The sequence below is a fragment of the Felis catus genome, chromosome D1 (genome assembly GCF_018350175.1).
Source record: "Felis catus isolate Fca126 chromosome D1, F.catus_Fca126_mat1.0, whole genome shotgun sequence".
Lineage (NCBI taxonomy): Eukaryota > Metazoa > Chordata > Mammalia > Carnivora > Felidae > Felis > Felis catus.
This window is the reverse complement of record NC_058377.1, coordinates 68,655,587-68,678,381: the sequence shown is the minus strand read 5'-3', so window position 1 is coordinate 68,678,381 and position 22,795 is coordinate 68,655,587. Positions and strand designations below refer to the sequence as shown.

Here is a 22,795-nt window from a genome sequence, read left to right as displayed (position 1 = left end):
AGCACATACAAAAGTCATCTAAATGTGAAATAAATGAAGTAAAGACCAATCTTCTGAAAGAATTTAATGCAAAAATCTTAAATAAAATACTAACAAACAGAACAGTTATATTAAAATCATAAGATGTCATGACCAAGTGGTATTCATTTTAGCAATATAAGGATGGTTCAATATCAGTGAATCTCTTACATAATTCATAGTATTAATCAAACTATGGAGAAAATAAAATCATACAATTATCTTGAAGGGTGCCGAGCATCATTTGATAAAATTCAACAACCATGCACGATTTAAAATACTTTCAGTAAAGTAGGGTTAGATGGCAATTTCCTTGAAGTGTTTAAATATATCCCAGTCAACCCAGAAGCAAGCATCATGCTTAGATGGGAAAACATTCCCCTTAATGAGGTGCATTCTCATTAAGGTTAGGAATGTCATAAGGAAACCATTATCACCACTTTTAGTTAATACTGTTCTGGAGATTCTAGAAACCAAAGAGACTAAGGAAACAAAATAAATTAGAGGTATACGTCTTGTAAACAAGAGGTAAAATTATCATTATTTACAGATGTTGGGATTGCATATTCAGGGAGGACCCAGGAGAAGCCACTGGAAAGCTTTCACAAGCAAGTAGAAGGCAGCACAATGGATGGGCAAAAAGTATTTATAAGGAAGTCAATACATTTCAGATATACAAACAATAGGAGAAAGATATATCAAAAGATCTTATTTACACTAGCAATAATAAAAACGAATACATTATAATAAACTTAATAAATATGCAAGACCTGTATGATGTAAGGTTTAAAATATTCTGGGGGCGGTGTCATAAAACAGAGAGCAAATGGAAAGGCAATTTATATCATAAGGTTGTGAATTCTTGCCAACTTACTCTGTAAACTTAATGCCATGAAAATACTCATAGGATCTTTTTTTGTACATAAACAAGCTGAGGCTAAGTTCAGATAGAATATCAAACAAGGAAGAAGAGCCAGGAAATTTTGAAAGAGAGGATCAATCATGGAATACTGTTCCTATCTGACAGTACATACATAAATTTAAAAGGGTATAAATATATAAAGCAAAATAATTAAAACAGTGTGGTACTGACACATAGGGCGATCCATCCAAGTACAGGAATTTGATACATGACAAATACATCATTTCACATAAGAGAAAAGATGGATTAGTCACTAAATTATTTTAGAATAACCAGGGAGACAGCTTAAGACAAAACAAAACCAAAACGGGGCTGGATCCATACCTCACATTTTATATTAGGATTTTTTCTTGATATAAGTATTTAAATGTAAAAAAATTAAAAACAAACAAGAAAACCTAAAAGATACTGTAAGAAAATTCTTTTCTAAAACTTGGAAGAAGTGCTTTCTGAACTATTATATAAAGGCCAGGAGCCATAAAATGAAAAACTGCTCATAACAACGATATAAAAATAAAACTTTTATGTGACAAAATCCACCATAAACAAGCAAGAGGCTGGAAAAAATATTTGTAATTCCTGTCACAACAAAAGGGCTAAATTTCCCTTTTAATAGAGTCCCTTCACATCATTAAGAAAAATACCAACAGTACAACAGAAAACTGGATAGAAGAGATAATAGGTCATAGAAAAGGAAATACAAATGACTTTTTAAATTGAAAAGGTACTCAGTCACCTATCACATTGGTAACGATTAAAAAAAAATCGGATAGCCCATTGGTTAGTGCAAGTGTCGAAACACCACGTTCATATTTTGCTGAACAGGCACCATTTTGATGGCGGATTTGGCAATCTCGATTAAAATCCCTGATTCACATATCCTTCATTCCAGTATTTCTACCTCTACTACTCCACATATGCCAAATGGCCTAAGTTCTCAGTTAATTACAACAGCACTGTTTGCAGTAGCAAAAGATCTGCAATTGACTTTCCATCCTGGGGGCCTGGCTACCTAAATCCACATCTACACCTGTGCAGAGATCCTGTGCAGCTATAAAACAAAGGAGAAAGGTCTTTATGTGCCCACATGCAATGATCTCTAAAATAAAATTAAAAGCATAACACAAAGTGTGTACGATACGCTAGCATACTACCTTAACGTAAAAAAAGAAACAAATATTGTTATTTATAAAATTACTCTTATATGCATGAATTCTGTCTGCAAGAATGCCTAAGAGGTTGATGATAACATCTGTCATCAAGGATAGGACCTGGATGGCTCAGGGACAGGGAAGGGAGATAGGACTATTTATTTTGTGCATTGTATACCCTTTTATTTTAAACTACACGAATGTACTATCTATCAAAAAATGCACAACACATTAAAGTTTACGATGTGATATAAAGGGTGTAATTAAACTCCAGCCTGTTTGTGCCTATCCTGAGCTTGGCTGAAAATAAAGTCTCTTGTTAATCTGTACAGCTTTCTGATTAAGGCACCAAAGAAGGAAGTTAATTTTTTGCTTGAAAACTAAAGTTCCAAAATAAAAGTTAAAAAAAGAAAAAAGTTAAAAATAAATAAATAAAAACAAAGTTGCTCAAGAATAGGGACAGGAGAATCACAGTTTATTTAAAGCCATCAACCAAATACCAACAACTAAAAAAAAAAATCATGTGTTTAAACTGTCTCTAAAGATACATACCAAAACTTTGGCAAAGAGGAGGGGGACAGAGAATATATGTTACTTTCTATTTTCACATTGTCGGATTCTTCCAATTTATTAATTAATTCAATCATTTAAAAATTATAATCAGATTTAAATATAAAAAGCCTAGGTTTCCATTGTTAAGCACATATATAACTGTTTTTAAATAGTAATAAAAAACCTAAGTTTAAAAGAGGCACCATTTTTTGACTAGTAAAACAGCAATATTTTTAAAATATGAGACTCAATACAGATGACGGTATGGCGGAAAAGGTACTTCATACATTAGTGGTGGAATATAAACTGTTACCTTTCTCTCGGTTTAATTGAAACTGACAACATGCAGTTGTAAGAAATAACACAGAGAGGCCCCACGCATCCTTTATCCATACCGTTAAGAAACAATGTTAGTGTAAGTTAAGAAAAAAAAATTTGCATCTTTAATCCAGTAATCTCATTTCTTGGAACCTATCCTAAAAAAATAATTCAAAGGAAAGAAAAACCTATATGCATAAAAAATGTTCGTTCAATACCACATATATAAAATATAAATATATTCATAGGCATAATTTAAACAATAAACAGTTTGGGGACACCTATAGGGCTCAGTTGGTTAAGGGTCTGACTTCGGCTCAGGTCACGATCGCATGGTTCATGAGTTCGAGCCCCACGTCGGGCTCTGTGCTGACAGCTCAGAGCCAGGAGCCTGCTTCAGATTCTGTGTTTCCCTCTCTCTGCCCTTCCCCTGCTCACACTCTGTCTCTCCCTCCCTCTCAAAAATAAATAAACATCTAAAAATTGAAAAAATTTAAAAAATAGTTTTATTATTTTCTAGATAAAAATAATTTATTTAATGAAGTAACATATCCACTAATGTTAATAACATTCTACTGCCATTAAATCGCATTTATGTAGACTATGTGTGACTGTCATAATAGTTATGCTATATTGTTGATTAAAAAAATACAATTTGGGGGCACCTGGGTGGCACCTGGGCATCTGACTCTTGATTTAGGCTCGGGTCATGATCTCACAGTTCATGGGATTGGGCCCCGCACTGGGCTGTGCTGAGCATGGAGCCTGTTTGCGATTCTCGCCCTCTGCCCCTCTCCCCTGCTCATGCGTACATTCTCTCTCTTTCAATCTCTCTCTCTCTCTCTCTCTCTCTCTCTCTCTCTCTCTCTCTCTCTCTCAAAATGAATAAATAAACTTAAAAAAATGAAAAATACAATTTTGGGGGTAAAACTTAGTAAAAGTTGCCATACATGGATAATGAGTGAGAAAGTGGTGAGATTATGGTCGATTCTTTGTCTCTTTCAGAACTTTCTGTAATGTAATTTCAAATTCAATTTTTCCCCCAATTTTTCAAATTCAAGTTTTCCTACTTTTGTCAGAATTTAATTTGGGAAGCAAAAGAAAGGGAAAGATGCCCGTTGTTAGTCCAGTAAGAATGGTTAACTGCCCAGCACGAACTGCAGACTATTGTTAGGAAAGAGCCACTTACTTGCATCTTTGTCTGGAGAAGGATGGACCCTCTGCTCCAGGCAGGTGCTAGTGAAAGGCTGTGCCAGCTTCTCCAGGGGCTGGGCACTGTCCACGGGCTCCCCTTTGCCCCTGCGGATGCTAAAGAGGTCCTGGAGGTCCTTTCTTTGTTTGGATTCTTGGAAGAAACTCTCAAAAGATTTGTCTTTGAGTCTGAGTGAGGAGAAGAGTGAGATCTTCCTCTTTGGAACCCTGGAAGCATCTGGGAAGGCCTCCTGCAAACTCACTTTCTCAAGGAGTGTGGGGACATCTTCCATCTTGTGGCAGGATGGGGACACTAATGCAGGAAACACCTTGGATGGCCGGTTGGGCAAACTGTGGGTACGGAAGGCAGGGTCAGGAAGGCGAGGGTGCGGAGGCTGGGCAGCCCTGGCGGGTGGGGAGCCCCAGGAGAAGAAGGCTGAGGTCCTGCGTGCCATGTCTCTCCCTGGGGACTGCTGGCTGCAGTCTTTACCGGAGCTGGTTTTTCGAAGGCTGAATGAGCGAGTGCAGGAGTGTGGCTGGGTGGTGGGCAAGGGCTTTGATTCTGGCTTGGTGGAGTTGGGGAGGAGGGGCTCCAGGGACCTTCGGATGGCATTTGCTATGAGCCGAAGTGGGGACTTGGGTGGAGGGACACTTGGCTCCCCTGGAGCCCGTTCAGCGGGGGTCCCCGTCTTCTCCTGAGCCTTTCCCTGGGCTGGTGGGGTCTCTCGCGCTGTCCAGGGGAGCAGCAAGGGGCTGACTGGTTTCAGCACATGGCCTCGTCGACCACTGTCAGCACTTTTCTGGGCAGGTTGTGCCCCAGCTTCCAGGCTCACACTCTCAGGGAGGGAGTCATTCCAGTCCAGCAGCTTTGTCTTCTGCTCCGGGGTGAGGACTAACTTCTTCAAGCCCAGCCTCTTCCCCTCTGTCGGCTGTGACCCACCCTCCTCTCTCCTTCCGGATTCTGTTTTCCTTTCTCCTGGGTCCTCTCCAGCCCCGGGGGATAGCTCTTGGTCTGGCAAGCACCTGACCTTCCCTCCAGCGGGGTGTGGGCCTCCGTGGATGTTTCTGGCATCCCCAAGAAGGGACTCTGTTTCCTGACACCCATCAGAAGCCGTCTCTGCAGGACTGGGTGTCTGGGGCCTCACCGTGCAGTACTCCGCCCGCTCCAGCACTTGGTCACGAGGCAGATACAGGTGCATGTCCTTGGGTGCTGCCTGGGCTCTGGCACGCCTCAGAAAGATTGGGGTAGAAGGGCTGAAGTGACCTCTTGAGACCTGCGAGGGCGGGTTGCAATCTATCACCTAGAGGAGATGGGCAAAATCAATGGGTATTTAGGGATTCCCAGCATTTATTTATATGGGGAGGCATTTCTCAGCCCATGTCCCCGTCCCTGCCTCGCTTCAGATCTCCAAACCCCAAAGTAAAAAAGAATTCTGTCTAGGATGATTTCAAAGGGCCACTCTTCATTCTAAGTGGCTGCCTTGGGACCTGCTGGGATCTGCCCGGAGCCCTGTATCAGCAGTGATCAAAGGCTTTGCTGGGTGCTGGATTAGGTGGGTCGGAAGCCAGAATGGAAGGTGACTGCACTGACCAGCTCCTGGGCCAGCCAGCCAGCCAGGTAGAGCTGGCCTGGCCTCTATGTGTGGCCAGACCAGATGCCCCAAGGTGAACTTAGCCACGGTTCCTACTAAGGGAACATTCCACCCGTAGATAGGTGTGTTCCTCCAACAACCGAGAGGCCAAGGCTTCTTCCTTGGAGACTATTAAGCGAAGGAGAGACAGTTACCCTTCTGGGCTGGAGCTGTGGTGGCAGAAAGATGGCCGTTGGGACTTTCCACTGACCCTTCCAGAACTGACTCATGCCTTGCACCACTGAGAAAGTAGCCATTTGTAGCAAGCAGGGACTTGGCCCCTTGGCAAAGGAAGAACATAGGGACATTCCAGAAGTGGCTGTGCCCTGCTAAAAGCTCTGGTGCCTAAGGGCGGGTCATGGGACAGGGGCTTGACAAGAGCACGTACCTTGATTTGTCTTGTGCACTCTACTTCCCAGAGCCCAGACCAGGGTCTGGCAGGTAACAGAGGCTTGATAAACTCATACTGAAGGATACAGTTCAAACTTGAGTATCTCAGTGATGTCCTTTTCTGTTCAAGAGGGATGGACCTCCAAGAGGCTCAGCTGCTGTCAAAGGCAGCCTCAGTTCTGTGTCTGCCATCCGTCAGCTGTGAGCTCCTCAACGTTCTCTGCCAGGCCCTCAAGGGCAGAGCAGATGCCCTAGCATCTCTGCATGCCACAGTCCTGCCCGGAGTCCATGCCCCACAGAGTCTGCTGAGTGAGTGGCTGTGCCCTGGGGCTGGCTGAGAAGGAGCAGGATGGATGAGCTTTCATGAAGGGCACAAGTGAAAAAGGCCTGGGTGGGCATTTCTCGGCCCTGGCTTTGCACTTGGGGGACCTCAGACTGCTAAGAATCCAGAGTTAAGGGCGGGGGTAGGAGGGGCACAGGCAGCTCACCTTCCTAACACCGGGGCAGGGCCCCAAGGGGCATTTACCTGAGGTGGGGAGAAGCCATCCAGGACATTCCCTGGGACACCGCCTGAAGACAAAGATGGAGGAGAAGGTGAAGGAGAAAACAATGAGGAAGAAGAAAGAGGGGCAGCTTCCTCTGAAGGTGACATGGTTCTTCTGTTGTTCACTGGTGTCGAACCTGTCGAACCAAGGAAAGAACACACTCTCCATCACAGAGCGGTTTTTTACGTCATTTTATCATGAAAAGGTGGAGGTTTGAAGAGAAGCTCCAACTCGATAAACACAGCCAGAGGGTGGAAGGTGCTGGAGACTGATTCCGAGACTCCAGTGCCCAGAGTTTGACCTTGGAGGAATGGGTGCAGGAATGACAGCCTGTGGGGGAGAGGAGGTCCTAGGACGAAAAGTCTAAGAACCATTGCACTTCTCACTCCCATGAGAACGTTCCTGAGATATCTCCAGGGCGTTTCTTGGAAATGGACGGCTACCTCTGAAGTTTCCCCCAAAGCCATTGTGGTTGGCATCTGGACTGCGTTAACTCACTTGGCCAATAAACCATCTGAGGCCTCTTCCCACAAGATGCCTGGCCATTAGCCGTGGGCACGGACAGGGTAGGTAGTCACTGCTAATGAATCGGGCTCTTCCTTCTCACATGGGCACCAAGGGGCTCTCAGGATGGTTAGCTTGAGATTTTGAGAGAACACTAGGGAGGGAGGTTATAATGAGTATCAAATCATTTGAAGCATATGGAGTGGGGTTCATGCCAAGTTCCTGTCGGTCAGGGAACAAACGAGATGCAGTGTATGTGCTCAGACCAACATGAGAAAGGAGTGTGGCCAGGACCCTGGGGATCAATGAGTCAATGAGTCTGGTAACGGCAGAATTGTGACAGTTGTAGCCTATAAGATCCATCTCTCCCTCTCCCGAGTGCACACACGTGTGTACGTGTGCACAAATATGCCCTCTGGTAACCTTAAATCTAAAATCTCGAGGGCTTTGCTTCCACATGGGACCATTCCAATAATATGTCCTGAGAGGGATTCAGAAAATGCCATGCTCCTTTTCATATTTGTCCACTCTGTGTCTGACCCTTCAGCCCAGCCAGCTCTCCTGTGAACCCTTCCAGCACATAGAGCCTATCCCCCAGAGACCTCCCAGGACCAACGTCTCTCAACCACTCCTGTCAGATTCCCTGCTTCTGGCTGCTCAGCTGACCCCTTCCTATTTCCCTCCGAGGTGTCCAGCCTTCAGATGTTAGCTCACTTCCTAACTCAATACAACCCCCTGGCCTCAGTTTCCCCATAGCATTGGGTGAGACACTCCTGCTCTGGAGCCCACACAGGCCAGGCCAGGCCAAACCCAAGCCCCGCCCCCAGAAGAGTTCTTTCCAGACCCATCCGCATGGGGGAACCACACGGGGCGGGGGGTGGGGGGTTCTTCAGGATTCTGTCCTGCTTTCCTTGTACACAAATGTGTGCCAGAGTGCGTATCCCAGTCCTGGGCTCTGACACGACAGTCACCACACACACAAGTTCAGCAGGCTTCCAAAGCGAAGCCCTCCGGAATGCTTCTGAGGGAGAGGAGAACTCAGGGGAACAGATCCGAGGGCGGCAGGAAGGAGCTGCTGGGAGAAGGTCCCGGGCTGCCAGGAGCCGATGCGGGGGAGGCGGCTGGCCAGCTTGTCACCCAAACCCTCAGCCCCCGTTGCGGCCCACAATGAGATGTTTCGAGCCTAAAAAGGCAAACGCTGTGAGTCAGTTGTTGCCTTGCTTCCTGTCCTCGGCTTGCCAAATTCCTGCCAAATTCCTTCTCCTCCTCTCCCTTGCCCCCTCATTCTCTTCCCTCAGCTACCTCCCAAATCAAACTCCTGAGCTTGTCTCAAAGTCCCCTCAGCTCAACAGACTGACTCTTTGTTCCCCTGAGGAGCTCTCTGGAACCTTCTGACACAGTGCCAGGGACACCTAGGGAACCAAACTTGACAGGAAAGCCTTGGGGTTCGCAAGGTCGTGACCCGGAGGCTGCTCCCTCTCTCCTTTCTTTAACCCCTGCCCCCACCCCTGCCAGTGAGGCCTCTTTGCACTCATGTTCCTCACGCACCCACTTCAGGACAACTTGGGCAGGGCTTGAAGGGATGGGAGGGGAAGACCAGAGGTAAGCTGAGAGGTGACAGGAAATCTCACCTGCCTGAGGTGGCTGAGGTTTTGGGGTTCCCTCAGAGGATGGCAAAGGGGGAGCCTGGAAGCCCGCCTCCTTCCCACCCACACCAGCTGCCTGACACTGAGCAAGTTACTTAGACTCTCACTTTCCTCATGTGAAAGACGGGAAGTCTAGCTTTGCTTCATGGGGAGGCTGAGGGGATAAAATGGGGTAAAAAGTGGTGCCCGGTGTAGGATGCCAAGTAAATGCTGCACGCGAGCTAAATATTAACTCTAATCCTTCTCTTCTGCCCACGTACATGAGTTGTGCCCAATAAAGACACTGCTGAACTGCTGACCTGTTCCAGAGGAGGCTATGGACCCCAACTATGGCCAAGAGTTCTCTAACTTGTAAGCCCAGGGACTCCTAATTCACCACCTCAGATCCTTCTCTGCGGGTTCTTTCTTGTTTTCCTTGAAGGCTTGGCATGGTCCAGCCAGGCTGCTGTGCCCTCTGCCAGGGCCTCAGTCCTGGGTGCTGCTGGCCCTTCTGGTCCCATCATGCAAAGGGGTTGATAAGCAGACCAGGGCCCAGATTACAGCCCCCCAAGCCTCCTCTGGCTCAGCTGTCTCTTCGCTGGGCCCTCCGGCAGTGACCTTTCCCTTCGATTCTAGAGGCCATACTGGTGACTATGGTCAGCTGGGGGAGGGTGACAGCTCCCTCTGTCCTCCCACCTGGGGCTGGGGCCAGAACCAGCCTTGACAGGGCAGTGAGTGGACCGAGGAGATGGTGCCCCAGGTTCTGCTCACTACTACAGGACCAGTGTTGCCCACTGGGGTTTCCTCTTGGGCAAAATGAAGAGGACGAAAAAGATGGCCGTGAGGATTTTTACGAAGACTGGGATTCCAGGGTGCAGCTTCCCAGAATTTGGTGTTTAGGCAATGCTCAAATTTCCTGAGGTCTCAGAGCGCCCTCTAGGGGCAGGAGGCTTGTTCCTTGGTTCATATGTTTGTTCACTCATTTTCTCTTTCATTCAGCAAGCTAGAACTGAATGCCTCCTCTGGGCCAGGCCCACAGATACGATCCCAACTCAAGGCCGGCCCTCAGAGGCCCAAGAACTAACACCTAGGAAAACTAAAGACACATGGAGGTCGTCAGGTCCATCCCAGAAACCATGCTTCTGGTTAGCAGTCTCTCTCCCGCGCCTTCTCCGGCACCCTCTAACCTGCTGGGGGAGGGGCCCCCAGACTCGCTGCTCACAGCCCAGACCGAGAACTTCTTAAAAGCAGGGCAGAGCCCTTTGTGCTCGTGGCACTCCTTAAAGTCAGCTGGAAGCACTGGATGGCACCTACCCAAATGGACCCAACGGTGGAAGCAGAGTTCTTGTGATTTGGGGAGGGGCTAGGAGGCTGAGGAAATGAAGTGACCCAGGCCTTCAGTAAACATTCCCTATTCTCGTGGCCCTCACTGCCTGGGACTGCAAGATGATTCAAGAGCCATTTCAGGGTGCCCCCAGGTGAAATGGCCTGCAGGTGTGCAGCTGTGGTCCAGCTCCAGAGGCACCCATTATCTCAGCCTGACCCAAGGAAGGTGGGGGGGGGGGGTTCGAGTCTGAGGGCTGCTGGGAGAATGACTCATGGGCCAGGAGTCAGGACTGACTCACAAGGAAGGAGCCAACTAACTAGTGCTCTGTTCCAACTTCAACAATGGTTCTTTTTAGAAACCCCTGTCTAACCCAAGGCTTTCCTGGGTCCACCTCTTCCAGAGCAAGGCCCAGGAGGGAGTGTGGGAGCAGGGGGAGGCCAAAGGTGGACTTGGAAATGGACTGAGAGTCCCTGTCCCTCTCTCAGGACCGGGGAGGGAATGCATGCCTGCTCCTTAAGGGCTGCAGAGCAGCACAGAGAGTGTGGCCAGCCCCAGGATGCTGTGCAACGGTGCGTGTGGTTAGTGCGCCCCCTTGTGGGAGTCGAATGCATCCGCGGCAGCCCTTGGCCCTCACCCAGCCCTGCTCTTCTCTGGGACGCTGGGGTCAAAGCCTGCTCAGATGAAGCAGCAGGTGTGTGTGCCTGGGCGGGCGGGTATGTGAGTGGGTGTGGGTGTGGCTTCCTTCACTGCTTTGCCCATGACTGCATGAGATCATTCGGCTGATGCCCCCAGTCGAACTCCAGTGCCTGGGATGAAAACACATAGAGGCTCTGGGCCTCAGTTTCCCCACCCGTGTTTCAAAAATCTTGGAGCCAGTGATTGCTAAGACCCCTTCCAGGTGCAACCGTAGAGCTATAAGGCTCCATGATTCCAGACTGAGGAGCTGAAGAGGCAGGGAAGGTCCCAAATCCTTGGAAAATGCTTCCCCGAGTCAGCAGTGGAAACAAAGCCAAACTACTATTTCTTTCCTTGCTGCTCACATCCAGGAGCCCAGGTCAGAGAGGACACGCATGGAATGAGAACAGCTGCCCCTGAGAATGAACCAGAGGACACTGCCCCTGTCCCTCCCCACCCACTCCCAGAGAGCTCATGACTCACTGGACTGGAATTTTCTTCTGCAGCTCTGGTATTTGTTGGGAGTTACAGACTGGAAGCTATTGGCCCGGAGCAGAGCTGTGGTGGAAAAAAGAAAGGGGCAGGGGAGGTGGGGAGGGAGGGAGAGTCTGTTAAACTCGCAGAATAACCACAGGGTTTTTCTCTTGCGGCACATTTTGTAGACCAATAATTATAACCTACCTTTCTCAGACCACATCTCCCCGTCCCTCCGACGCACACCTCCAGCTTTTCATTCGGTCATTCATCGAATATGTATTGAGACCCTGCTGTGCGACAGGTACTGCCACCATTCAGAAAATGCCTCAGATTATGAGCCATCATTCTAAGTCACCCATAATTAACATATGTGTGTACCTGTTTGTGTGCACACATGCATGCCCGTGTACATACATGCACTTGCGCACACGCTTGCTTGTTAACAGAGCAGTTCTTCAAAGCTGGAGTCTCACATCAATGTCCCATTTATGTAGTAGAGAAACCGGAGTTGCGCTCATGGAAGCCTGCCTGGAAGCTGCGGAGTGTTCTACCTCCTCTCCCCCTTCCCTTCCAGAGCCTTCCAGACCCTTTGGGAACCAGGATTCTGTGGACTGTGGACTCAAGACCCTCCACCCAGCTGGGTCTTGAGAATTAGCTGAGCAATATGAACATCCCAAGACATCCCATGGTCTTGGCCATTTAGGGTGTGAGAAATGCAGCTGTACCCCCTTCCTACACTGGGCCCTCAGATTTGGCCTCAGGCTCCGGGTGCCTGTGGTGGGACCTTCATACTGGAGATGTAGAATGGGGTGCCACACGTACACCCGAATGCACACCCTGGTGGGACTGGGTGGTACGGAAGGAAAGGACACTCCGAGAGTGATGTAGGTGTGGGAGAATGGTGTAGGGAAGGTTTGGAGCCAAAGCCCAGCTCTCTCTCTCCCTCTGCCCTGCCCCCATCTCGGGAGGAAGGCCTAAGTCCCACGTCCTGCCAGGGCTCAGAGCTGGGCATTGGTGCTCGCCAGCCGGGCTGCCAGGTGCGGGCGGCAGCCACTTCCGGGGCTTCTTTTCCTGGGGACGAGATCCTCCAGCTCCTTAGACCCCTGGCTCCCCTCCTTCCCTGACTCCACCTGGAGACAATTTGAGCCCGTTCTCTCTGGTGGCTTCCCTGTCCCACAGGCCTGCTGTCATATCAAGCCCTGCCGTGTGGACAGGTGCAGCGTGCAGCCTCCGCATCTCACATCCTACGGATCTGGCCCGCTCCTCCCGCAGGCGCAGGTCGGGGTTGGCCAGGCCAGACAGTGCGCGTCAGGGGCGAGCAGGACTCCAGGGCAGCCGCGTCCCGCTGACCTGCGCTGTCCTTTCAATCACCGAGTGGCGGAATTTCTCAAGAAACTCAGAAGACTGCTTAAAGCTCTTGTTGCTTCTCCTCGGCTTTTCTCTTTGTGGAATGGAACTTACTAGAAGTAGCTACAATTCACAAGCGATTTTTCCATCCCTGGTGTTTACAGGACACACGTGCACACACTCACAAAGGGTTTGGGAGGCTCTGGGAGGGAAGGGGGAGAAGAGATAGAACTTTCTGCAGCTTCCAGGCTTTGGTGAGAGCAGCTCTGCTTTCTCTACCACATGCACACCTATTTTGCCACAGCAGGAACAGCAGGGCGGGTGGCAATGATTTGATCCAGTCGTTTTGAGCAGCACAAAGCAAGCCTGGTTCCCTTTTCAGCTTATATTTTATTTTTTATTATTTTTTTAATGTTTTATTTTATTTTTGAGAGGGAGGGAGAGAGGGAGAGAGAGAGGCAGAGAGAGAGGGAGACAGCGAAGCAGGCTCTTCGCTGACAGCAGAGGCTGATTCGGGGCTCGAACTCACAAACGCTGAGATCATGACCAGAGGCAGAGTCAGACGCTTAACCGACTGAGCCACCCAGGCGCCCCCAGTTTATATTTTATTTATATTTATTTTAAGGGAGCACTTTTGGAGATCTTAGTGCCTGAGTTGCTACAAAAGGAATAAGGGTATTTTGTCATATGGTGTGAATGATATCATTTTATTGTTACAAACGAGTAGTATCTTCCATAGGTCACTGGGCCATCCTGTCGTCAAATTATTGTTAGAAAAAAATGGATAAATACCAACTTTTCTAAGCCAGAATAATTTGGGGCAGTCTGCACCCCCCCCCCCAGTTCCAATTAGCTCATGCCCAAAACCTAATACACTTGATTGATTCATTTAATTGCCTAGGTGTGCATTTTACAACACACTTATGCAGACAGGCTCTCTTGAGCTGCTCCTCTGTGATTCCCCAACGTGTAGGTCGTGGCCCTCCTGCATGGAAGCAGCTGGGGCACTTACATAAAATGCAGACACTTGGCTCTACTCCACTGAATCTGAATCTCTTGATTCACTGAGATCCACTGAATCTGAATCTCTTGAAGGTGGTGACCTAGGTATCTGCCTTTCAAACAAGATTTTTAAGAACCACTGAACTAGGTGTCTTAGGGGAGCGTTACTGCACATTTTCCACTGAACCTCGGTAACACAGGGCTTAAATTTTTTTTAATGTTTTATTATTTATTTTTGAGAGAGAGAGGCAGAGCATGAACAGGGAGGGGCAGAGAGAGAGAGACACACACACACACACACAGAATCTGAAGCAGGCTCCAGGCTCTGAGCTATCAGCACAGAGCCCGACGTGGTGCTCGAACTCACGAACCGCAAGATCATGACCTGAGCTGAAGTCAGATGCTTAACCGACTGAGCCACCCAGGCTTAAATTCTCTATCAGGCCATCATCTTGGTCAGGCTCTATGCTGAAGAACTTTGAAGATACAATAGGTTCCTTGATGAGCCAAGGTAGTCTCAGAAGTCTTTCTCTAAATTGTGGTAAAATATATGTGACATAAAGTTACCACTTTAACCATTTTAAAGTCTACAGCTCAGGGGCCTTAGGGACATTCACAGTGTGTAACCATCATCACCATCCATTTCCAGAACTTTTTCTACATCCCAAACTGACACTCATTAAGCTGTCACTCCCCACACTCCTATCCGCCCCACCCCCTTCAGTCATCACCATTCTGCTTTCTCTCTCTATGAATCCGGCTATTCTAGGGACCTCGTAGAAGTGGAATCATACAATGTTTGTCCTTTTGAGTCTGGCTTAGGTTCATCCATGTGGCAGCGTGTCAGGATTTCATTCCTTTTTAACACTGAATAACATTCCATTATATGAATATCGCACACTTTGTTTATCTGGTCACCTGTTGTTGAATTTGGGGGCATTTCCCCCTTTGGCAATTGTAAATAACGCCGGATGGGCATAGGTGTGCAAACCAGGAGTCTTCTTAAAGCAGTATCTCGGCTCTGTTTGGCATTCCCTCAGCTCAGCTCTGAGCCATTTATCCAAGGGAACATTGTGATTCATGAAGCTCCATTAACATGCACAACATAACAACCCTACATTATCTCGCAAAATAACAGTCTCACCATAACTAGCAACACAAAACACCACACTTCGATGGTACCAGAGATCTTAACCTTACAATGTGGTCTGCCTAGCGACGATCAAAAACATGATGCATGGAGGCGAAATCAATAAAAGATTGCCTGGACGTCATGCCGTCTATCCACTTCTCTGTCTACTCTGTATTTCATTCTGGAATCAAACTAGACTGTCAGGAACAAAATGCGTTGGCCACACTGCCTTGTTGACTTGATGCAGCCCTGTCCCCTTGGAAGAAGTGTTCCTGCTGAGCCATGTTTTGCCCCCTCACCTGTCACCCAGGCTGTTGCACGAGACAGCCTCGCTCAAGACAGGGACTCCTGAATCCCTCGCTGCCATCTATTTAACATGAGCTGGGGGCGCCTGGGTGGCGCAGTCGGTTAAGCGTCCGACTTCAGCCAGGTCACGATCTCGCGGTCCGTGGGTTCGAGCCCTGCGTCGGGCTCTGGGCTGACGGCTCGGAGCCTGGAGCCTGTTTCCGATTCTGTGTCTCCCTCTCTCTCTGCCCCTCCCCCGTTCATGCTCTGTCTCTCTCTGTCCCAAAAATAAATAAACGTTGAAAAAGAAAAAATAACATGAGCTGGACAATTTCTACAGAGTGAAGCACTAGGAAAAGTGGTACCAGATCTGAAACGTGCTACAAGCCAATACATTGTTTTGAATTATGAATATTATTATGAATAATAATTGTGTTTCCTTTCAAACTCTGGCTGCCAGAAACCTCAGAATCAAATTCATGATCCCACTAGAGCAACCGTTTAGGACTACAGCTTGCCTCGCTGGAGTCTCTAACTCCTAAACTGGTTTTGTTAACCTTGACCTTGGGGATTTATCTTTTATAGAGAGTGACATGTAATTTTGTATTATGTCTTTTTTATAACTTGCCTAAAATCCCCTGGCAACTGAGGAGAGAGGAGAAAATGGAGGGAGGGGATGAAAGGCAGGCAGGCTTCATGTCTATAAAGGAGGGGGCCCAGGGAGGCCCAGGGAGAGGAGACAGAGGCCACACATAACCAGACAGAGGCAGTCTGCACTCAGCTGGGCACAGCACAGCTCGCACTCTGTCCCCTGCATATGCTTAGCCTTTTGGACGGCACCACAGTGGTTTTTAACAAATATGTCCTGATGACAATTTGTCTTATTTTATTTAAAAAAACTTTTAAGTTTTTTTTAAATGTTTATTTTGGGGTGTGGGGGAGGGAGGGAGGGAGGGAGGGAGGGAGAGAGAGAGAGAGAGAGAGAGACCGAGCATAAGTGGGGGAGGGGCAGAGAGAGAGAAGGAGACACAGAATCTGAAGCAGGCTCCAGGTTCTGAGCTGTCAGCCCGGAGTCGGACGCAGGGCTTGAACTCACAAACTGCGAGATCACGACCTGAGCTGAAGTTGGACACTTAACCCACTGAGCCACCCAGGCGCCCCAATGTGCCCTTTTTTAAAAAGGCTCACAGGGGAGGGTAAATCCAGAACTTCCAGGAGGCCGGCCTCCGCTCGGGTTTTCCTGTGAAACCAAGCCTTGGGAGATTGTTTCTCGGTTCAGGCGGAAGTTCTGCTCTCGGCCACCAGAGGGGTGTGCAGGGCAAGCTGAGTACCCGCTCCCCCAGGGCAGTGAAGCGGTTGGTGCCTCAGGTGGGAAGTTTCTGTGAGCCTGCTTCTTCCCAGCCCCGAGGTCACAAGTTACTGTTAACTGAATCAAAACACTCAATTCAAGGCCACCTTTATTAACACAAGCTGGGCTGCTAAAGGCGACGACTTTTTAGGGTGCGGAGGGCCCCAGCACGGAGCCACACCGATTACCAGCCGTGAGACCTAGGGAAAACACAGTGTGTTTGCTCACAGGTAAAATGGTGAGCTTACCGACCCCAGCGGGGTCGTCCTGAGGATGCCATGGGGCCATGTTTGGGAAAACCAAACAGGTACTTAGTGAGAGTGTATTTATTCCTGCGCAGGTCAAGTTTTAGTGCATGCCACGTGTCCCAAGCACGGCTGATGGCCCTGTGCTGTCCCCAGGGGGCCCCAGGGAAGCTGTGCCACCCAGATGGCTGTGGTCCATGCACTGAGCCACATCTTTCTCTAGTGGGGCTATGGAGTGCCCTAAAGAAATATCAAAGAGGAGACTGCTCCAGGCGAGAGGGTGCCGGGGCCCCCCTTATCTCTGCCAGCCCGGGACACACTGCAGCCAGTCAGTCAGGCCCCTCTGCCATACACCCCACTTGACATTCCAAAGCTTCTTATGGAGCAAGAGGCTGGGCCTGGGTCCAGTCCCCTCACCCCCACATATACCCTGGCCTCACTGCCTCTGAGCCTGAGGGCTGGGCCTACTGGCCCCTCATTCTCCGTGAGGAAACAGTGGCCAGGGGGGGTCTCTGCTCCCTCCCTGTGCCCCAGGATCAAGCAAGCCTGGCTCCCACCCAGGCGGGCTGTCTGCTCACCTTGCACAGCTTGGGGCTCCTCAGGGCAGTGTGGAGAGACTTCTCTGGTCGGGGCCTCCCTCAGGGAGCTGTGCCTGGTGAGGGGCTGCGGTAGGGGTGGGGGCTCTGGCCGCCGGGGCCTTTCCTCACGGGGCTCTGCACTGGAGGCCTCGCTGCCACTGCAGTCTGGCTCTGCCTCAGAGCTGGAGGAACAAGGGGAGACACTGGGTAAGCGGAAGGCCTAATAGTTCACCCCCCAGGCCCACAGCGTGTCCTGCCCATCAGTGCGTTCAACAGACCATGGGGCTCTGGGGGAAGACAGTGGTGTAGTTACCTCAGGCGTGGTTATCGCCCCCCTTCCCACCTTCATATGAAGTCCTAACCCCTCATGCCTCAGAATGTGACTGCATGTAGATATAGGGTCTATAAAGAGGCAATTGAGTTCAAATGAGGTCATTAGGGTGGACCCTCATCCACTATGACTGATGTCCTTCAAGAAGAGATTTGGACACAGACAGGCATAGATGGGAAACACCATGTGCACATGAAGCCAGCCGTCCTTAAACTGAGGAGAGGGCCCTGGAACAGACCATTCCCCCTCACAGCTCTCAGAAGGAACCAACAAGCCTGCCAACGCGTTGATCTTGGACCTCCGGCGTCCAGAACTACGAGAGAGTACATCTCTGTTGTTTAAGCCGCCCTGGCTGTGGTACTTTCTGGGGCCCTAGCCAACAAATATAAGCACGGACCCAAGCAGGACGAAGCCCAGCAAATATATGCCGATGTGCTTGCATGAAGGTGGGTCCTCCTACGTTCAGGATCCTTGAGCAGGATTCCTTGGCTCTCCGGGGTAAGATGAGCTTATCATTTAGGACTGGGCCTAAACCTTCAGGCATTTCAGTGCTGCTTCTGTCCTGTGGGAATTGATGGGGGAAAGAGAGGACTAGTGGGTTGGAGGCAGAGTATTTTTCTGAGTCTTGAATGACTGGCAGGAATTCAAGAGGCAGAAAAGTAGAAGGAGTGTATCCTTAGGCAGCAGGGATAGCAAAAACACAGTCCTTCCCCCCCACCCCTGCCCCCTCCCGGGGCTTGGGGGAGGCGCAAACCTGTAGGGCTGTGAATTTAATGACCACTTGTATTTATTCTCTATGTATGTAAGTCCAGCCTGTGTGTGTCCCTTGGGGTACTGCTCCTTCTCCATCTGTGTACCCTGGTGGACTCTCCATCCATCCTGGTGCCCAAGCATGCCGGTCGTGGCAGCTCAGTGCTCTTCACTGATTAGTCCCAGAGGTGCAATGCAAAGTGAACCGTACCCATTGGAGGTCTACCTTGAGATCTTGGTACATGGGCATGGACTGATGGATGTGGGCTGAGGCCCTCAGCAGCTGAGAGTTCCACATGCGGATACAGCCTCTCTGGGGATGGTTGTAAATCCGCTGTAAGAGGGGCAGCATTGGAGAGTGGTTGTTTGAGTTTCTGGTTCCAACCTTGCCTGGAGAGAGAACTACCTTTGGACTTCCCAGTTAAAGGAACCAAAGTATTTGCTTTGTTAATTAGGCTGGGTTGAGTTGGGTTTCTGCCTCTTACGATGGACATGGTCCAGTCTAATTGAGGCCCAGAAGGCTGTGAGAACTGGGGCAGGACCTTCCTTCTCACCTCAGTGATCACCAAGGGCACTCCAAGGCAGCGGCTCTCATGCAGACATGTGTCACAATCACCTGTGGGACTTACTAAAATGTATCTTCCTAGGCCCCCTTTCAAGAGTCAGAAGACACCAGACCTCATGAATAGTTATCTACACTGCAGTATCCATTTTCTCTCCTCACATCCCTCCCACATCTACTCCAATCAGGTTTCTGATCCTCTTGTTGGAAAATCCAGAGGTCAATTCTCCATTCTCATCCGGAACAGTGAGCCACCCCCTCCTTCTCGAAACTTCTCCTTTCTCCTCTCAGCTTCCACAACGCAGCCTCTGTTAGTTTCTCTCCTTCCTGTGGGTTTTGCCAGCCCCTTCTCTGCTTGCCCAGTGATTGTTCAAATGTCCTGGGGCTCTCCTCCAGGCTCAGCTCTTCTTTATCTGTGAGAAGATATTCTTACTCCACAGGTAACTCATCGGCATCCTTGGTTTCATAGGCTCCACTGGCCCCGAAATCATGGTCTTCAGCCCTGCCTCCCAGACACTTCTCTGTTCTCCTGCTTGCTTGACATCTGCACGAAGACTTCTACTAGACATCTCAACCCCCCCACTCCCCGACCAGGTCCAAAACAGAACTCTTTTCTCCACAAACCTGCATCTTCCCTGGTATCTTCTCCTCCTCAAGGCTACTCTAGAAACAATGGCACCTTTCATCCAGTCCCTCAGATCAAAGTCTGGGAGCCACCCTTCAACTCTCTCTTACCTTCACATTCAGTCCATCAGCATATCTTCTCCTCTGCTCCTGACTGTGGCCCAAGTTTCTCATCTCTTACTGGAGCCACAGGCTCCCACCTGGCCTCCCTACATCTGCTCCTACCTATCTCTGCTCCATGCATTTTCCATACCAAGGCCTGCTGATCTTTGGATATTGGAAATAAGATGTCTCTTTCTGACTTAAGAGTTACCTAATGGCTTTCAATTAGACCTAGAATAAAATTTGAACTCCGTGCCCTGTCTTACTAAGCCTTACTCCTGCCTTACTTTCGGGTATCGTACTCTCCTTCCCCTCATGGTATGCCAGCCACATCAGAAGACACTGGGCCACACTCACCCAGAGGCCTATGTACTAGCGTCCCACTGCTTGGATGCCACTTCTCTCAATCTTCACATGGTGGTCCCTTCTTGTCAACAATTCTCAGCTTGAATGTCACCTCCTCATGGAGGCTGTGGTAGATTGTTGGCAAAAAACAGTTGCAATCATCCCCCTCCTGGATCCACACCTTTTTTCAATGGACCTTTGTAGCTCCTTCCATAATGGTGGAGCCAATTTCCCTACCCCTTGAATCCTGGCTGGCCTTGTGACTTGCTGTGGCCATTCTAATGTGATAAGGGTAGCCAAGACCTCAAGAGACTTTGCACATTCTGCTTTCTCATGGGACAAAGTGAATAAGCTTGGGCTGCCTGTTGGAGGAGGAAAGACCCATGGCCAACAGCCCCCTGGAACCCCAGCTGACAGTTAGCCATGCTCCAGAAGCAAGTGGGACCCTGCTGGCCCAAATTCACAAGGGAGCTCACTGAGACCAGAAGAACTGCAGGGCTGAGCCTGCTAGCCCACAAAATCCTAAGTGTAATAAACAGTGGTTGTTTGACGCCCCAACCTTTGGAGTGTTTCGTTACTCAGCATGATTGTGAGAACAGATAACTGATACAAGAGACCTTTTCTGGCCACCTATTCTAAAGTAGCTGACAAGTCATTTTCTATCATACACTCTTATTTTATCCTTCTAGCAGGAACATATGAGATATTTTTCCTGTTAACTATTTGCTTGTTTGCTGGCTGTCTACCCAATTTGAAAGAAAGCCCTGTGAGAGCAAGGCCTTTGTCTTATGTTGGTGACTGCTATGCCCTCAGAGTCTAGAACATAATGAACAATCAGTACATATTGCTGGTTGACCTGAATGAATTCAGCATCCCGGGGAGGCCTGGAGTCTGTACTCCTAACGACCACTCTGTGTAGTTCTGGTATTGGTGGGAAGGATGGCATTCTGAGAAATACGCCTCTAGGGCAGCAGAGATGCACTTCTCATGCCTCTTCCAGTCCCCAGCCTAGCCTCCCCATCACCATGCATTGCCATCTTACATTTTACTGTGACAGTGACACCCACTCGGCACCCCGTGATGCAGCCATCATGACAATTGCCTTTTGGAGAGAAGACAGTGGGGCCAGAGCCTGTCCCTTCTCTGAGAAAATAGCAACTGCTAACACTTAACAGTGTTTATGATGTGCCAGGCATTGTTCCATACACTTTCCATATATTAATTGTTAGATTCTTACAACTGTCCATGAGACAGGTGTTATAATTGTCCCCATTTTAGGGGTGAGCACATAGAGGTATAGAGAGGCCACACTGCCAGTGAATGGAGAGAAGGCCAGCCTCTAAATGCTGTCCTCCTTGTCCAGTACCTCTTCTGTCCCCAGCCTGCAGCAGCCTGAGCATACCTGCTGTCATCACTGTTGACCAGCACACACACAGCCATCATGTCTTGTCCAACTACGTCCTCCCCAGGGCTGATCCTCACTGAGGTCCATTCAGAAGGCAGGAGAGAGATGGCTCCACCTTCCACATCACTGGGCTCTGGCTCCAGAACACTCTTGGGCTTCTTGGGGGAGGTTGGCTCATCTGCTGGGAGGAGAAGAGGGTCTAGAGAGATGGCGTGAATAAACAGGCCCTGCAGGGTACCTGCTCCCCCGTCCAGAAGCTTGGGAACCCTGCTGGGGGCAGGGGGTAGGCAGGGCAGCAGGACTTACATCTACTTGGACACTCCAAGACTGACCTTCTTGTCCTCTGTACCATCGTGGGATTCCCACCACTTAGCCCAGCAGGTGCCCCGGCATTTAGAGCACACCTTTGTGTATAGGGCATGAATGCACATATCTATCTCGCTTAATCCCACAGGAGGGTCCTGAAATGTTTGAAGGGCCCACCTCAGGCCCACCAGCCTCTGGACTGCTATTGTCAAAATCACAGTGTCCAACATGCTGCTGATCCCAGTGGCAACTTCTTAATTCTTGTCTTGACATATCAGCAGCATTTGACCCAGCAAATCATTCCCTCCTTCTAGAAGCAGCTGTCCTCTCAGCTTTCAGGATAGCACAGCCTCGTTCCCTTCCCCTCACTGGCTGTCTCCTTCTCTCCTTGTTTCTGTGCTAGTTCCACCTTTTCCCCCTGACCTGGGGGATACTGGAAGGCTCCCCCAGGCTGTTTTTGAATCTCTTCTTTTACCTACACTCATGCCAGTGATAATCTCATCTGGTCTCCTGGGTTCAAAAAACCCCAGATAACAATGACTCATACCTCCATTTATATTTCCAGCCTAGTCATTTCCCCTGAATCTAGACTTATATATCCCACTGCTTACTTGGCACCTCCACGTAGATGTCTAGCAGACACATCAAGCTCATGTCCAAGTGGAGCTCTTCATCCCCACTGCTCCCCAGTCCTGCTTTCCCCCACAGCCCTCCCCATCTCGGTAGATGGCAACCTTGGCCTTCCAGCTGCTCAAGTCAAATGTTTTCGTGGCATCCTTGACGTCTTTTGTTCTTTCATTCTTCACTCAAGCTATCAGTGAATCCGGTTGGCTCTACCTTCAAAATATGTCAGGAATCCAGTCACCCATCACCACCTCCTCTGCTACCACCCTGGCCCTAGCCACCATTATCTTTTGCCTGGATTATAGAAACAGCCTCTGCAGGTCCCCCACTTTCCCTCTCACCATGCACCCCCTCCAGTTTTCTTAAAACAGCCACCCAACTCACTGTTAAATGTAAGATCATGCTCCCCTGTTCAATACCCTCCAGTGGACCCTGTGACCTCACCTCCCACTACTGCCCCACTGTCTCTGCTCTGACCATGTC

The 22,795-nt window shown here is 49.2% G+C and overlaps 1 protein-coding gene across 7 annotated transcripts in view; it reads right to left on the bottom strand.

Annotated features, from left to right (window-relative positions):
• Positions 1–22,795, bottom strand: part of MICAL2 (microtubule associated monooxygenase, calponin and LIM domain containing 2) — a 225,826-nt gene that overhangs the window by 48,089 nt on the left and 154,942 nt on the right. For 6 of the 7 annotated variants that reach the window (XM_023239563.2, XM_023239564.2, XM_023239566.2 and 3 more), the window contains 5 exons: positions 21,380–21,563; positions 17,264–17,445; positions 11,333–11,407; positions 6,700–6,854; positions 4,151–5,453 (listed from right to left, as the gene is read on the bottom strand). In XM_023239563.2, coding sequence (XP_023095331.2) covers positions 4,151–5,453; positions 6,700–6,854; positions 11,333–11,407; positions 17,264–17,445; positions 21,380–21,563 — 1,899 coding nt within the window. The remainder of the gene's footprint in view (positions 1–4,150; positions 5,454–6,699; positions 6,855–11,332; positions 11,408–17,263; positions 17,446–21,379; positions 21,564–22,795) is intronic. The other variant, XM_045038968.1, reaches the window with a different exon arrangement.